The 16,781-nt window shown below is 59.9% G+C and overlaps 1 protein-coding gene and 1 long non-coding RNA gene across 2 annotated transcripts; one reads left to right on the forward strand and one right to left on the reverse strand.

Annotated features, from left to right (window-relative positions):
- Window positions 1-1,073: 1,073 nt before the first annotated feature.
- LOC137441605 (uncharacterized) lies at window positions 1,074-5,859 on the reverse strand. Its single transcript, XR_010987447.1, has 3 exons — window positions 5,780-5,859; window positions 4,831-4,886; window positions 1,074-2,822 (listed from the first exon to the last, which is right to left on the reverse strand). It is a non-coding gene; the product is annotated as an uncharacterized lncRNA (long non-coding RNA).
- A 145-nt stretch (window positions 5,860-6,004) lies between these two features.
- NKX2-3 (NK2 homeobox 3) lies at window positions 6,005-8,339 on the forward strand. Its single transcript, XM_068139235.1, has 2 exons — window positions 6,005-6,622; window positions 7,273-8,339. Exons 1-2 carry the CDS (start codon window positions 6,280-6,282, stop codon window positions 7,911-7,913), a joined length of 984 nt encoding a protein of 327 aa, XP_067995336.1. The 5' UTR covers window positions 6,005-6,279; the 3' UTR covers window positions 7,914-8,339.
- The last annotated feature ends 8,442 nt before the right edge of the window (window positions 8,340-16,781 follow it).

The following is a 16,781-nucleotide window of genomic DNA, read 5'->3' on the forward strand; positions in this document are numbered from 1 at the left end:
TCCACTTCCAGATAAAAACCTGCCATGGCATTGGAAGCTTGCCCACAGTGGCCCCTGGAAACAGTCTGTGAAATGCCTTTCAACTGAGCCTGCCAGGACCTTGCCTGATATTTATCCAATGGAGACAGAAAGGATGAGTTTCCCCAGCCTCTGTCTTTCTCCCTCACTCCCAGCTGCAAGGCAAGAGAATATTTGTACACAACCCTGCTGAACTGGCCAGCAACAAGTTGCAGCTGAGAAGACAAAGCTGTGCAACAGCTCCTGACTGAGAGAGCCAATGGCAGCCCCTATAGATGAATGCCAGCAGAGCTGAGTACCATCACAGAGGTGACTGCCTGTGCACTGCTCCATATATGCACTGAGCCAAGGTTGCAGCATAGTTTCTACCAGAAGCTGGCTCCTGCATCCTTTCTTAGCCAAATTATCCCAAAACCATGTTGGCATGTGTGCCACTTTGGGGGGGGGGGGGCAGATTTGACAGCTCTGGAAGTAGCTATGCCCAGGATGGCCTCATCCACACAGGACCAAGCCTTGCCTGCAGCTGGAAGAATCTCGATTAAGCAGGGAGAGGAGTGGGGACTGACTGCCAGACAGATGCCCCAAACAAGAGGAACTTATCAGCTCTGTTTCCAAGATGAGACATGTGTCACCACCTCACACAAACCCAGCCCCCTCACTCCTCACCAGCATGCCTGTACAGAAACACGAGGGCTTCCCTCTTCCTGAAGGATGCCATAGAAATAGCCACTGAGTAATCTGCAAAATTTCTTCTGGAAAGGGCTTTGCTTAGGCTAAGAAAAGCATTGCACCCAGAATGCTTCAGAATGCTGGCCTGGAACAGGAACCAGCATGCAGCTGCACCCACAGCCCTGGGTGTTTGTCAGCAGGCTGGCCCAGCAGCAGCACAGGGAGGTCCCCAGCCCAGAGGAACACCAAGTGCTGCAGACAGCAAGGAATCTCTCTGCTAGCACACACGCGGCAAAGCCCAACACAGCTAATCCCTCCTGTTTATTATGTAATAAAACGCTTTCCAGACCTGTTAAAATTTAATTGGTTTAATCTTAATTGTTCCATTTTCTATGGCACATGCAAACACAGAGCCTGACCCTGCCACTCTCGTGTGAACCGTCCTGCAGGCTGCGGTGGGAGCAGGATGAAACCTGCTGACCTCAGCAGGATTATGTGAAAGAATCAGAGCTGCAGGCCTGAGCTTGGAGCTGAAATCCAGTACTGGGCAGGCTGCCAGCACAAGGCCCAGGGTCCACTTAGGCTCCACTTAAGCCCTATGGGATGCAAGTAGTCCGCAGGCCTGCTTCAGCCCAGCTTCTTAACCTCATGGATGCGAACATGTAACAGCAGCTTTCCAGACATAGGCAAAGGGGCTCCCAGAAAGACTGGGGGTTTTGCTCTAGGAAAGGGATGGTGTATCTGTGTCTACGGTGCTGTCCTCCAGAAGTCTCAACATGAGATCACCTCATTGCATGAGCAGTAAACTGATTTATGACAACTCCTCCTCCAGAGGAAGAGGTGTTTTGCTACCCTCTGCACGTCTACAATTGTGGGGCTGTGTTGTGCAGCAGGGTGGCTTTGTGAAGCATGGATATCCTTTGTGCACAAGACATGCCAAATAAAAGCAGGCAGGAGGGGGTCCTTAGCACTGACATTTCCTATCCTGAATTGCCTTGGATGTGGGAGGACCTCTACCTGCTCCTGTAAATTTGCTCTCACAAAGCTCAACACATTAGCCTCGGTTTCAGAGGTCCTTCAGGCACTGATATGAAGGGTAACCTTCCCTTTACATCCAAACCTATAGAGCTCCCCTTGCTGCAATGACCAGCACCCATGCACGAGCCACTTCTATCTTCTGAAGTGCTGAGCACTGGAAGTTGCACAAAGATTTTTTAATCCTCCCAAATCAAGCTCCCACCTTGGAAACATATGTTTCTCAGGACACTGAAAACTCTGGGTCTGACCCTCAGAAAACACAATTCTCATCGAAGCTTTGTTTTAGGATGTGTTTCCAAATTGTACATCCTTGTACTGTGAAGAAGAATTGTGATGCAAATGCCAACAAAGCAAGAAAACACTGAAGAAAAGCAAATATTTGCAGTGATGCATTTCTCAAGAAAATGTGTATTATGTGGGTGGTTCTTGCCAATGCCAAGCCAGGGAGTACCCAGGACCCTGAGAGGAGAGGCAGGGGTCAACTAGCAGACCCAAGTGGGCAGGATGGTCTGGGCACTGCCTGGGCAGGGCTGGGGCAGGACAGTGGGAGATGAAGACAGCACGTTGTTTGGTGAATGTGCAGCATTTGCTGGCAGAAGCTCTCCTGGAGAATACAGATAAGGTTTCGTTTCAAAAACCAGTGAAAAAAAGAATCACTCCTAGGCAAGCAATGGGGCTGGGATAAAAGCCAGCCTTTACACAGGTAGATGCGGCGATCCTGGGGCCGCGCCCAGGCAGGAGCAACACGGGTGCTGCTCGTAAGGCAATTCTGTGCCAGCTCTCCCCGGAACACTCTGGGGCGGCGGCGCGGCCCAGACTCGGTGAGGGAAGAGCCCGGCCCGGAAGCAGGCGCAGCTCCCCGTGGGAGCCGGCGGGCCCGCCGCCGGCAGGTGTCCGCGGCGTGCGGGGTCGGTGCGGACTAGGCCGGGCCGGGCGCGTCCCCATCAGCGGTCCCGTCGGCGAGTCGCTGCCCCCGGGACCTACCGCCTCTCCGCGTCGCGTCGCCGGCCCCGCCGTGCGGGGGCGTCCCCGGCGCGCTGCGGTTCTCACATAAATCAGGGCCGAGCCGCTGGGAAAGGGCCATCCTTCACCGGGCGCTGCTGACAGAGAACGAGAAACAGACGGGCCCTGAGATAAACCACGGCGAACAGCGTTTACACAAGGGCAGGCTCTGTGTAAATAGAGCTAGACGCGGGGGGCAGCTCCCGGCGGCGCGGGTCCACACCGGCCCACGGGCCCCCGGGATGCGGGTGGCGACGGGCAGGTAGGTGCCGCCCACCGACGGCCTCCCGCATTCCCGTCGGGGCTGCACCGCCGTCCCTTCGTTGGTTCCCCGAGACAGAGCTGGATTAAAGTGTTTGTTTGTTTACGGCCATTAGCGCGGAGCCGGCTCCAGCACTCGGCACCCGCGAGACTAATGGAGCAATTAGCAACCCTGAAGCTGATAGCATCGCCCCGAGCGAGGCCCCCGGCCGCGGCCGCCTGCTACCGGGCTGCCTGCGCCCGGGGCCCCGGGGAAGGGGAGGCAGACCGCACGCCAGCCGCGGTATCCGCCGCCGCTGAAGGGATGCTTTCCCCCTCCCCGGGCGCGGGCTCGGGGGGGGGGGGGGGGGGGGAGGCTCTTGGCTCCGCTGCAGCATCCGCACGGCGAGCTCCATCCATTACAATAATCCCCTGTCTAAACAGAGCACAGGAGCGGCCAGGACAACAAGGCCGCGCTGTAAACACAGCTCAGGGGACGCCGCTAATGATATAAATAAAATAACCATTAATGGGCCGGTGACCCTGGCCCAGCCGGCTTGGGAAAGCCCCGGAGCTGCACCCGCCAGCAGGTACCAGGGCTGCGCCCTCCCGTGGTTCCTGCACCCCCGCGCTGCTCGCCCCGGCCCGGCCGTGCCCGAGCAGTCCCCCGCTCTCTCGGCCTTCCCAAGTGGGAAACCGCCGCTTGTATCCCGCCAAAGAGGGTCTTAGCCGACCTCACCAAAGGAATGGGTGGCGGGAGGCCGGGAAGGTGTGGGCTCGCTTTACTGCACCAAGATCACTGGCGGGGGACGAAGGCGGCCGCGAGAAAGGCCGCAATAACACAGGGCTGCTCCCACGCGTGTACGGGTCCAGCCACCCTTGCTCCTTCCGCAGAGTGCGAGTTCCCCGAGCACACTTGGGGTCGGACGGCGGCACGACTAAACGGGTTCCGACGGGATAACCTGTCCCACAGCCTGGGAATCGTCCTAAAGAGCCGATTCCGCCCGGCCCAGGCTCTCTGTGCCCGCAGGCCGCGATTGGTGTTCAGCCCGTCCGGGATCCTGCTGCGGGCTGAAGTGCGATGGCACCAGGCGAGCCAAACCCCTCCGGGACCAGGCCCTAGCTGCGGCCCGGCAGCTGTCATTCACTCCGCCACCAAGGACACGGGCCTCTGCCACTGCTCTCCCCGCCGCGAAGATCAGGGAAGTGCGGAGCCGTTCCGGGCCCTGGCCGCCCGCTGAGCTGCCGCCGGGCCTCCGTGCCTGCGCCTCCCCAGGAGCGAGGCCCTGCGGCAGGACAGGCTGGGCCGGCGGCGGTTGTACAACACTGATAAGACATTAATTGTTGCTAATTGTTACTAATTGTTACTGTTATTGGAGCGGCGGCAACGCGGCAGCGCCGGGCTTCTCCGCGCACCAGCACCGGCGGCATGAGGCAGAGCCGGCCCCTGATCAGGCCTGGTTATGGCGAACGCCTTTTCCCACACACCCTCCAGCCTCGGGATAGGAGGAAGGCGGCTGGGACCGGGAGGTGGGGGGAAGCGGCGAGAAGAGACCGATCCTCCACGATTTATGGGGAGGCATTTGAAGTGGCGTTGTGGGCACGATCCGGCGCGCTGGGGAAACGCCAACGGGCCCCACCGCAGGAACCGGAGCGCCCGAGCTGCGGCGAAGTGCGCGAGGCCCGGGATCTCCTCCCAGGCTGCGCCGCCGACAAACGGTTTTCTCCGGTACATGAGGAGCGGTGGAAGCCAGAGAAACGAAAGCACCGGCAGAGGCGGTAAACGGTGGAGCTGCCGGACGGTACAGACCCGAGAAAAGCGCCCGGAAAGCCCCCGCGAAGCCGCCATCGCCGTTCACTCACCTGTCTGGCGTCCGCGCCCGGCTCCCTGTGGCCTCGCCTCGGCGCCGTTCCGACCTCTGCGGGACAACAAAATTTTAATCAAAACGAAATATGTCGCCCGGGACCCCCGCCCCGCCTTCGGTGCACACGCTCCCTGCACCGCGGCGACGCTCAGTCCTTGGAAGGGTCCAGAGACCGCTGGGCACTGCCACGGTGCCACGGTACGCCCCGCGCCGCCGCACCGGCGTGCTTGGCCGGTGCTCGGCGCAGTCCCGGGGTCGGGGGATTCGCAATGCGAATAAAGCTCGGCAGACTCGCTCGATGCGTTACGCGCCGGCAGAACGCCGTGCTGGCTCCATGGAGCAGGTCGCCGCCCGTTACCGGCAGAAGAAACGAAAGAAAACGAAAGAAAACGAAAGAATACACCTAAGTGTATGGGATAGCGTTCCCCGACCCAGCCTTGTGTCGCTGCGGCCCCAGAATGCCCGCCCGAGCCGATACGGTCGGAACCGGGTAGGCCTGCTGGTCGCGGGGCTGCGGGGCCCGATCCGGCAGCGGCGGCGGAACGCGCCTTCCCTGTGGCCGGCTTCTGCGCGCTGAGGCGGGCTGCAGCTTGCCGGGTCTCGGAGATTGTCTGCGGGGGCACCGGGCGCGGGGGGGGGGAAGGGGGTCAGGAGTACGGGGGGATGCGGAGCGGGTCGGCTACATATACGTCGCCTGGCTACAGTCCGCCCGGGACGGCGGGGCTGCCGTCGGCTCCTGGAGGACTGCAGGGCAACCGAGGTGAACCTCACCTCCTCGCCGCATGCTGGCCGGCGGGAGGCACTTATGGAGTCGGGCGGTCGACGGTGCTGGCGGGGCGGGGAGGCCGGGCCGGCGGAGCTGCACGTGTTCGTCCCTCCCGGGGCCGGGCCGAGCCGTGTGCGGGCAGAAGCTAGGGGGGAGCGCCGGGGCTCGGCTCCCTACCTACCTACGCGTGTGCTTAGCACTGGGAGGGGCGGCGGCGGCGGCAGCGGCTCTCTGCGGGGACCTCGACCCCAGCGCACCGACCCCGCGCCCACCGTGAGGGTGCCGCGCCGGCGGGTCGCTCCGTGGGGAAGCGGCCTCCACGAGAGCAGCCTTAATACATTGCTATTTCTGGCCGTACGGCCGGAGCCGGGCAAGGGGCTGGCTCTGCCTCCCCCTCCCTCCAATGGCGAGGCCGCCCCCGGGCCCCGGCCCCTCCTCGTCGTGACGTGCCGGCCCGGGGCAGAGGAGGCTCCAGAGCCCTTGGCTGTCCCTGCAGAAGCTGTAACAAAACGCAGACCCCCAGCGCAGGGCTAATGGAGGCAACTTAGACAGGAGAAGGCGCGGCCCCTCGTCTCTCGACGCTGCCTACTCCCCCCCAGCACCGGGCGCGCCGCTCTTCATCGAGCCGCTGCCCGAACGCTGCCGGGCCCGCGGGACTGCCGGGCTGTTTGCGCTGCCCTGATGATGTTACCGAGCCCCGTCACCTCCACCCCCTTCTCTGTCAAAGACATCCTCAACCTGGAGCAGCAGCAGGACCCGCACTATGGGGCCCAGCTCCCGCACCACCTGGAACACCACTTCCACCCCGCTGCTTGTCTGCTGGCGGCCGCCGACGGAGCCCGCTTCTCCGACGGGGAGGAAGAAGAGGAGGAGGAGAAGCTGTCGTACCTGAGCCCCCTGGCAGCGCCCGGCAGCCAGCCGGACGCGCGGATCTCCGCTGACAACTACGTGCACGCTGTGCTGCGCGGTTCCTGCGAAGCCTCCGGCCCGGGAGAGGAGCTGGATCCCGCAGCCCGCGACCCAAGTGAGTACCAGTCCGCGCTGCGCTCTCCCGCGCCGCACTGCCGGGACGCGCCCGCGCTCGGGCCATGCACGACGTTCTCACCCCGCTGGGCATCGTCCAGTGAAACTCCGGTTCCCGTCGCCGTCGCGTCCCAAGGGCATGTCGAGCCAGGACTGGCACGTCTTGGGGCTGCCGCTGCGCGTTTCTGCGCCCACCTCGCTGCCTTCCCGGGAAGCGCCTCCGCAGGGAGCCGATTCAGAGCTGTCGGGTCAGGCCCGCGCTCCACAATTTCGATAGCGGAGAGAGGAACGGGACGGGTTAGGCCCAGCCCGTGCCCGCTGCGGCGGGACCCTCCGATGAGTAGGTGCCATACGGGACTCGGGCTTCGGCCCCGCGGTGCCGCAGCGGTAAAGCAGCAGCCGGCCAGGAGGCGCGGGGTCGCACCCAGCCCTGCCACCCGAACCACTTCTCGAAAAGACAGGCGGTGCCAGAGGCGGCCGGTCCCGGCGTTGCCTCTCCATCTAAACCGCGGTTCCCGGGAGGGCGCGTAGCAGCGAGGGGACGTCTGGGGAGCGGCGGCGGGCGCTCGCCCGCCAGTAGGGCTCGTCGGGAACAGGGAATACCCAGTGCGTCGAGGTGCAGCCATGACCTGTGCTCTCCTCCCCGTGCAGAGAGTTGCGTCTTGAAGAAGCCGCTGGATGCGGCGGAGAAGGCGGAGGAGGCCGAGAGGCCGAAGCAGCGGAGCCGGAGAAAGCCGCGCGTCCTCTTCTCACAGGCGCAGGTCTTCGAGCTGGAGCGGCGCTTCAAGCAGCAGCGTTACCTGTCGGCGCCCGAGCGGGAGCACCTAGCCAGCAGCCTCAAGCTCACCTCCACGCAGGTGAAGATCTGGTTCCAGAACCGGCGCTACAAGTGCAAGCGGCAGCGCCAGGACAAGTCGCTGGAGCTGGGCGGCCCCGCGGCCCCGCCACCGCCGCGCAGGGTGGCCGTGCCCGTGCTGGTCCGCGACGGCAAACCGTGTCTCGGCGGATCGCAGAGCTACAGCTCGGCGTACAACGGGCCCTACTCCTACAACGGTTTCCCCGCCTATGGCTATGGCAACGCTGCCTCCTACAACCCCGGCTACGGCTGCACCTACCCCGCGGGCACCGGCGGCACCTCCATGCAAGCCGCCTGCAGCCCGGCAGCGGCCGCCGGCCCTTTCGTGAACGTGGGCAGCCTGGGGGGCTTCGGCAGCGGCGGGCAGCCGCTGCACCAGGCGTCAGCGGGGCCCTCCTGCAGCCAGGGAGCACTGCAGGGCATCCGGGCCTGGTAGCCCGCACGCACTGACGGCCAAGAGCGGACCAGCAGGACGGCCCGGCGGCTCCGGGGCCCCGTCAATCACCCGCACTGCAGCCCGGTTGCACGCTGCGCAACGGGTGCCCCGGACTGGAGAAGTGGCGGCGGCGGAGGGACGGCACGGCGGGACGCCGGCGCTCCCGCGGGCCGCGGCACAGGGCCGGCGGAGCGGCGGGACGAGACGGGACAGGGCCGCCCGAGCTTGCAGCAGAGGGCCGCCGCCCCGCGAAGCCGCCGCGACGGTCGGGCGAACCAGAGTCTGTCGCGCCGTGCCAGTGGAACAGCTTTGCTTTTAAAAAGCCGACGGCGGGGTCCAGTGGTGCCGCGGCCCCTCTGTCTACTCTGTATCGGTTACTGCCAGCGCCAACTCGCCGCGTCAGTCAATAAACCAGGTGCAATATCCGCTGCCCGCTCCTCCTTCGCCCAGTGGCCATTGCCTGGCGGCGAGGCCGGGACGGTGCCCGGCGGCGGGGCGGTCGCAGCGGCGTGCCCGCGGGGCAGGGCGGCTCGGCCAGTTTGTGAGCGTGCCAAGGGCGCTGAATGGGGCCGCGCAGCTCAGAGCCGGGCCCATTGTGGTCGCCGGGCCGGCACTGAAAGGAGCCGCCGAGGAAGGTAGCGGGAATAGGCGCTTATTGGATTCGGGAACAAAAGGTGTGGCAGGGAGGCGAGGGACAAAGGGGCCCCGACGCCGAGATTGACGGGCCGCTTTGCCCCCCACTGAGGCCCAGGCCCGGCGCTTTATGCGCGAGGTCTGCAGAAACGTGCTGGGTTTTGTTCCCCTTTCTGGGAGCGCAGGGGGAAAGGAGGGGGGTCCGCGGGCCGCTGATTAGGGCCGGCCGGGCCGAGCAGCCTGAATGCCGGGGCATTATTGCTACATGTTCAGCCATTTCGCTCAGCTGCAGGGGGAGGGGGCAGCCGAGGCCCCCCGAGTCCGGGACCGGCCGCGGGGTCACCCATACCCCTGGCCGCGCCGTCCCGCCGCCGCGGAGCTCTCGAGGCGGTCCCCGTCCCATCACTGGACCGTGCCTCTGCCGTGCGGATCCTACCGAGCGCCACCGCCGGGGCCAGAGACGCGCTCAGGGAGGGCTGAACACCCGCGGAGCTCTGTCTGGCTCTCTCCGGGCAGCGTTAGAGACCGGTGGCGCCCGGAGCTCTCTCACACTGTCCCGTAGGTCTCCTAAGCCGCGACGGTGAAGCTCCCGAAGATTTTTCCAGCAGAGCCTTCAGGGAGCTCATGGGACAGAGGCAGACCAGGGGCTCTGTGTGTCTCCCACCATCGGCCAGTAATGTTCACTGTGTCCTCCCTCTGCCTCCCCACAGCAGTCCCCCTGCCACGAGCACAGGACCAGGCTTTGTTGCCTGCCGTCGCAGAAGCAGCAGCTAACATCTGTTTGCACTGCTGCATTCGGTTTTACACTGCACACTTCCACTGCATGAGCGAAACGTGCACACTCGGGATTTGCTGTTTGAAACGAACCACAAAAATTCTTTCCGCTGCAGCGCCACAGGGACAGAGTGGGCAACCAGCATGCCCATCTCCCTGCCCTGTCTTGGCACAGCATGGTGATGTCCAGCAAGCCACCCCGAGGCCAGTAGGATTCATGGGGCCGGTGCTGGGAGAGGATGCGGCACACCCAGCTGATTGTTTGCTGGGTGGGAGCAAGGTGTCGCAGGAGAGGAAGCCCAAGCCCTGCTCTTGGCTTTCAGAGATGAGTGGTTAAGGCCCTGTGGTCTCGTGGGTAGAAACAGGATAGCCAAGAACAAAGAACAAGGGCAGGTAATGCTCTGTCTTCGCGACAGCAGTCAGGCTGGGGAGATTTGTCTCTGCCATAGGAAAGAGTTGCGCTTTCCTCCATGTTCTGCCAGACTGCTGTCTGCAAAAATAGGGAGTCCATGTGAATTCATGCCTCACTGTGCAAGTCAAAGGAATCATGACCACAGTACAAGCTCCCAGCTTAGCTCATCCCCTCCAAGTATGTGGTAGATGGTTAGAAATCCACTGCATCCCTGGCAGCACCCAGAGGCTCCAGGTGAAAGCAGAGGTTTGGTGTGGGGTACATGCCCACATCTCTGGCCACAGTCTCTGGAGCACAAACAGTTAAGCAAAGGGGCACACAGGTACACCATGGTTGTGTTGCAAGAGGTGATACCAGTACCAGCATTATCAAGCAGCATTGCCATAGGTGCTCACCCCACTTGCACCTGGTGACATCCATGTGTGCTCCCTGACCACGTTTTCACTACACAGAACTGCAGTACCACCCGGCTAAGGGATACTGAGAGGCCTGGCTGCAGGCTGGTGTGGCATGGTGATGAAAGTTTCTAGATGTCCATTATAGCAAGCTGCAATCCTAGGACAGATCCCAGCTGTCCCACCAGCTCAGAGTGGGGGGATGGCAAGGGGTTAGTAGGACTCTGCAGACTCTCACCCAAAGACCCAAAGCTAATGGGGAGGACAGAGCAATACAAAGAGCTGGTGGTGCCGGAGGGCCTGGAGCAGGGTGGCGGAAGTGAAGCGCTCCAAAGAGGAGGAACAGCCGGCGGGCGCCAGTGGGAGGGAGATGGTGGGAGACTGCAGATTGGACAGGCTGCCCAGGGTGGGGAGACACAATGGAGGGAAGTTGCTGCGTGGCTGCGCTGGAAGCAGCGCCTGCTCATGACGTACCTTGTCCCCCCCACCCTGGGGTGAAGCAGGGTGCTAGTGGAAATCCCTCCAGCATGGTTTCGCTGTGACTGTGGCAGTGCAGCCAGAGGGAAGGATAGGAAGGGCCATGGTCAAGGGGCAGAGATTGTGTGTTGTTTCTTCCTGGTTGTTTCAGGGGATTTCCTGCCATTTGGGAGTCAGGGTGGAAGGTCTGACTGATTTTGGACAGGGGTGACATTCTCTAAAACAGTGCACTGACTTAAAGCAAAGGAGAGAATGTTTGGGCAGCCAGACTTCAGGTACCAGGCCTCAGGCCCACTCTGTGCATAGGCTCCAGTTCTGGTTTGCGTTTGAGTTTCCTGGCCAAGGAGGAGCACATGAGCAGAAGTTGTCTCTGTCCAGTGGTTCCTAGGGAGGCTTTATCCAAACTCCAGCACTAGATATTTTCCTGTTGCCTCTCCATCATGCTTGTCATCAAATGAGAGCAGCGCTGTTCCCTCTGCAGCACTACATATGCACTTTGGTTTCCTCTTCTTCCCAATCTCTTTTTCCATCCTCCCTTCCCTGCTGCTGTGGTCATCCATCCATCTCATGCCATTCATCCTCTCTTCACCACCCACTTGCTGTCATCCGCAAGGAACTCCTGTAGGTGTGGAGAGAGACACTTCTTCACAGAGAAGCTGGCCAGGCTGCTTATGGACCTGGCCAGACCTCACTGAGTTCTGGTCCTATCTACTTCAACCCTTGCATGGCTATCTCCTGCTGCCTTGGGGCCAGGAGACTGGGGGGGACTCAGCTGTGTGCTGGTATGGTGCCCACCTCTTGCCCTGCTGTGTTGTGTCTGGGTTGGAGTTGCAGCTCCTGCCTTACACTACTTTCCACTGCCGCCACCAAGAGAGGGGAGCTGCAGAGGCTGCCCAGCCAGCAATGCTCCATGAAGCCATCAGGCCTCAGAGATGCGGGAACCTACTTCTGGCAATGGCAACGCAAAGCTATTGCACAAGTGTTCTCCAGTGCCAAGAAAGCTGTGGCCAGCCATAGATCAGGTAATTAAATTAAGATGTTGGCACTTGTGCTGTGGAGCCTTCAGTGAGGGTTTCTCCCACTACTTGCCTGCTAGCATGAGGGCCAGGGACCTGCCTCTCTTCTTTGAGTCACAAATGGCCACAGACCCTTTCTAGTCCTCAGCCTGTTCCATGCATCAAAAGCTGACTACACCTGACTAAGCGGGGGGGGGGGGGGGGGGGGGGAGGGGGGCGCACGTATTTTAACTGTTCCTTCCCTCCTCCCTGCACTGGTGAGACTGGGCACAGTGCTGCTACGAGAGATTCAGGTGAATTCAGAGGATATCACATCTTTATTCCCTTCCAGCTGCACCGTGCCACCTTCCTCTACCTGGGCAATAAAGCCCACAGACCCTTTCCTGGAGACGACCCTTCGTCCTCACCCAGGACCGGTACACGCTGGCAGTGCAGGGGCCATCAGGGTCCCCAGCGGCCGGCGGGCTGCTGCCCAGGAGCGCCAGGTCCCCTGCGTTGTCACTTGGATCGCTGTTCCCGGGGCATGTCCCCAAGCGAGGTACGCCACCGCCATCTATCGGCAGGCTCTAGGGAACAGGGAGTGACACGTACCCCTCTGTCCTCACCAGCCTACTCCGCGGGAGCTCTGCGTCTGGTGTTGGCTCCATTTGGGGGGTGCTTGGGTGTCCCTGCAAGGCTCGGAGGTCTGCAGAGCAGCCGAGCAGGGTTAACACCACCACCCCGCTGACATTACACCCCCGGCCCTGAAGGACAGCAGTGGCTCTAGGCAGGCTAGTGTCTCCCTGGAGCTGAGCTCGACGGGAACTGGGGTCTCCCAGCACAAGCAGCTTTGCTTCAGCGAGCAGCACCACTGAGACTTGTACACGCAGCGAAAGACAAGCACCGACACGTGCCCCCACTGCAGTGGGAGAGCGGGGGACAGCGTCAGTGTGCCCTCTCAACCTCTAGCCACCATGCAGGTCCATTTCTAGGGAGCCCTGGTTTTATCGCCATGGTTTTCATTGTTGTTGGGGTGTTTTGTTCTGTTTAGAGCTGAGCATTTTTCTAGCTCTGGTTATCTGCTCCTTTCCCAAATGATGCAGTTGACCCCAAGGCTATGAGTCCCTTCCCAAAGCTCCAAATGTCATGGCACTGCTCGCAGCCTTCAGCTACCACGTTCACGCCTGGCGAGTCCTTGCCCAGGGACATGTTACGATTGTACTGTCCCACGCCTGGTGCCCGTTACAGCTGTGTCCTCACCAGGGGGAGCTGTGTCCCCGATGGAGGCACGACTCGATTTTATCCCAATTCCTTACTCCCTCCCCCTTATGTTGCCCCTGGCAATACTCCGGCTGACATACTGCTCAGGTCTAATGGGCTCCCAAAAGTGCCGTGACAGGCATGGTCTGTGCCCTGCCAGGAGGCTTTTATGTCAGCCCCTGCCGTGCCACAGCTGTCCAGGGGAGGATTTCAGGGGTTTCCTGGGACTAGCACCACAAGCAGTGCAATGCCTGCAGGTACACTGGGCTGAGGACATTAGGGCTGGAGCACCCCCTCTCCCCCCCCATTATCTTCTGGAACAGCCCTTGCTTCATTTGCTTTTGAGACTGATCTCAGAGCAGCATCTAGTGTCACACCAGCCTTGAGCTGTCCTCACCTGCATGCTCTTGGGACAATTACCCATGATGCCACTGCCATGCCACCCCCATCTAGCCCAGAAGTGGCTCTTCTCCCACCTCTGCTACCTCCCCAATGTGACACACCACTTGCCCACAACCCAGCTTCAGACAAGCAGCATCTCCCCAGGGCCACTTGCAGCCTGTTGTCAGGGGACTTGAACACAACCTTGCACAAAGTACAGGTATTACCAATATCTCCTCATCAAACCAGACACACGAAGACTAGTCCCAGCCCAGCCCTAGGGAACTGCTTTCTCTGGTGCCTCTTTTCACCCAAGAAAGCAGGTTGTCAGCCTCAGCTTTAGCTTTCAGGCTATATTCCCTTCCTGCCCCACAATGCTCAGCTGGAGTCAGGCAGGCTGGGACCAGCTCAGCCAAGAGCTGTCTCCCAGCAGCAGCTTAATCCAGGCAGTAACATGGGTCAGAAGAGGCTTTCCCAGGGCCCACCAGAAGCAATGTCTGCTCTGTGTCCAGGCAGCCCCAGTGCCTGCATTTACCACCACTGTAAAGCTGTGGGGTCATGAGAACTTGTACTACTTTATTGGGGTCTGACAGAGCCCTGAGGAATCCCAGAGCCGCAGTGCACTGGGGATGGAGGGAGGCTGGAAGCCCACCTCTGAGCCCCTGAGGGCTCTGGCCATCTCCTCCTGCTGAGCAATGCTGTCTGGCACCCGCTGCAGAGGGGCTGAGGAACAGGAAAGCTCTGGTCATAGAAGAGGGGCAAGGATATGGTTTGACAGGGCAGTGTATTTAGCCACCCTGCCTGCCCCTGGACTGGGCTGGCAAAGGCCCCCTTGCTGTGGTCTGGAACCCGATGGTCTACATGTGGTCCCTGGAACAGGGGCATCTTGGGAGCCCACCAGCCCCTGGCTGAAGATATGAGAAAAGGACCCTGGAGGGAAGTCCACTTTTTGCTCTGGAGGAGATTAACCCCCTCCAGCTCCCCTCACCTCAGCTCTGCCTTTACTCTGTGGGAGCATAGGCATCTCTGGTTACCCCAGAAAGATGGCTGGGGGCTCCTAAGCTGCTCCTGGCATGACAAACTCTGTCTGCCTGTAATAATTTGGCTTAGTGTCACAGCAGAGCTGTGGCAGCCCTGGATCTATCATCTGCAGCAAGGTAAGGCTGGTAGCACTGCCCAGCCCTGCCTTCTTGTGAGCTATGGGACTCACCCCTCCTGGCAGGACAGGGCTCAAGGGGCAGTCAGGCATGGGAAGGTAAGGCAGCAAATATCTGCCCAAACTGGACATGGTTGGGAATCCTGCAAGGAGGCAAGAGAAAAAGGGGTTGTCTCCAAAACTGCCAGGCTAAATGTGGCTTCCTTGCTGGAAAGCCAAAAATAGCCTCTTTACTCAGAAGAGACTGTAGGAGAGAGCAGCCAAATACCTAGGAGGCCATGGGACAGACCCAGAGCAGTGTGGCTTCCTCGAGGTGTTAGCAGACCTTGAAAAAGCAGTGGCTGCAGCTGAAAGCTGGTTCAGTAACTGATACCTCTGCCTATCTCATCATGCCAAAGGTGCCAGAGGAACCGGGCTGGCTGGAAAGGGGAGCACTCCCACCATGGCAGAGCTGGGGAGCAGCTGCACCCCAGCATGGCCAGCCTTTGGACTGTGCCAGAAACTAAGCTCAGGGTATGCAGATTGCAGCAGGACAGGTTTGTTGTTTGGTTTTTTTTTCCCCCCACTCTTTTTTGGCCTATCCAAGGGGTATCTGGAAACTCCCTGGGTGATTCTTCTGTCCTTGCAGTGCCAGAACTTTCACAGGCAGAAACATCCTCCCTGGGGCTGCTGCTGCTTGTGCTGGGCAACACCCAGCAGCTGCTGGGTAGGGTATCAAAGTGCCAGGAGATCAGAAAGGCCATGCCCTTGCCAGGGGAGCATTCAGACCAGTTACTCACATAGCATCATCTCTGTGCTGACTCATCTCCCTCTTCCTGGGGGTCTTGCTCCTTTCTACAGCACTTCTATGGGCAGTTATTCCTGGAAACATCCTTCACCAGCTGACATTTATAGAGCTTCTTCTAGCAGCTGATCGATTTAATGCTGTCAATTGCCTCCCAGCCTCTGTTTATGCCTTTCCCTCTGCAGGGTCTCTCATGACCCTGGTATGTGGTGAAGGTTAAAGGTGAAGCTACAGCTCTGCTGTTCAGCATCTGGGCAGGGATACCCATCCTGGCAGAGCCCAATTGTACCCATCTAATGCCCTGCCAAGTTAATTCTCCTCTGGTCTCTCCCAGGCATTTTTGCTTCTCAGATTTCACCTTCTTGGGTGGAGGAATCTTGGGTTGCCAAATCTTGCTATACTCAAAGTATTCCTTAAATCCCCATCTCCTGCAATGGTGAAAAAAATGGGGGCTCCTGCCTTCCAGTGGCTTTTATTTCTTGAAGGAGTTTCTCATCCTCCTGCCTGTGCAGCAAAAGCAGGCATCAGGACCCTGCAGCCCATGCCAGGGAGCAGAGAATACACACACAATCCAGGTGGACCTGGGCAGCAGAGCAGTGGCTGTGACCACTCTGTGCCCAGTGACACCCACACCTGCAGGGCAGCCATCAGAAATCCCAGAGGTGGTGGCTCAGCATCCAACCTGAAGAACCCTGAGCAAGAAAGATATTTAAGACGGATCTAGGGGTTCACTGGAGCTTGGGAGTGGCAAGCTTCTGGCCCTGCAGTGCCGGGGTTGCTGCTCTCCGATTCCTGGAGGGCTGCACATTCACCCTTTCACTCAGCAGTCTCTCCAGCTGCAGTAAAGTCCTCCCCAGTTGCCCTCTGGAGCAGCCCCCAGTTGACTCAGATACTCAGCATCAGCACGTTACAATGGCTGTGAACCCATTTCCTCCAAGCTATCATTTTGGGCATAGCAGCATGGAGTGCATGCCTCTCCTGTAAGCACTTATAGGAGCATCCTGGGAGTGCCAGGGGTCACCCACCAGCTCCTGGCTTGAGAAATGCAAAGCTCTGGTCTGGGAGGGTCAGCACAACTGGGTGATACTCTGGTGCACAGCAGAGCTGGGTGGGACCCTATCAGTCAGTATCAAGCAACTAACATGTTAAAAAAATTAAGCCATTCTACTAATTACCACCATCTTCTAATCTAATGATAAGTCTTAAAATGCTCATCAAGTATCAAGCCAGTTTAATTAGTCAAAATCAGGGGGCAAAATCCCTGCTGAGCCCCAGATCTCCTATGCAAGGTGCACAAAGCCCTCTAGTCTCACACAAGTGCCAACATTCCCATGAAATCCTTGATGTACACAATCTGGGACTCTCCTGTCAGCATCTCTGGAGCAGTTTGGAAGCATCTTGAAGATCCCTGGTGAGACTGAGGATGCAAGACTACCTAATCAAAGAGTATGAATCTCAGCTTCTCCAATGAAGTCACATCCCATGCCTACAGCAGGCAATGGGCCATAAGCCCAAGGATGGGGGCCACCTTCCTCCTTGCATGTTGCCAGGCAGGTCTTCTTGTCCCATTACCACTCAAAGACTCCACTTCACTTCTCCCC

Source organism: Melanerpes formicivorus, unplaced genomic scaffold, assembly GCF_026170545.1.
Source record: "Melanerpes formicivorus ecotype bairdi unplaced genomic scaffold, bMelFor1.0.p_v2 SCAF_6, whole genome shotgun sequence".
In the NCBI taxonomy this organism is placed as follows: domain Eukaryota; kingdom Metazoa; phylum Chordata; class Aves; order Piciformes; family Picidae; genus Melanerpes; species Melanerpes formicivorus.

Coding starts and splice junctions, on each gene's coding strand:
- NKX2-3 (XM_068139235.1), top strand. CDS start 6,280: ATGATGTTACCGAGCCCCGTCACCTCCACCCCCTTCTCTGTCAAAGAC. Junction 6,623..7,272: donor TCCCGCAGCCCGCGACCCAA/GTGAGTACCAGT, acceptor CTCCCCGTGCAG/AGAGTTGCGTCTTGAAGAAG.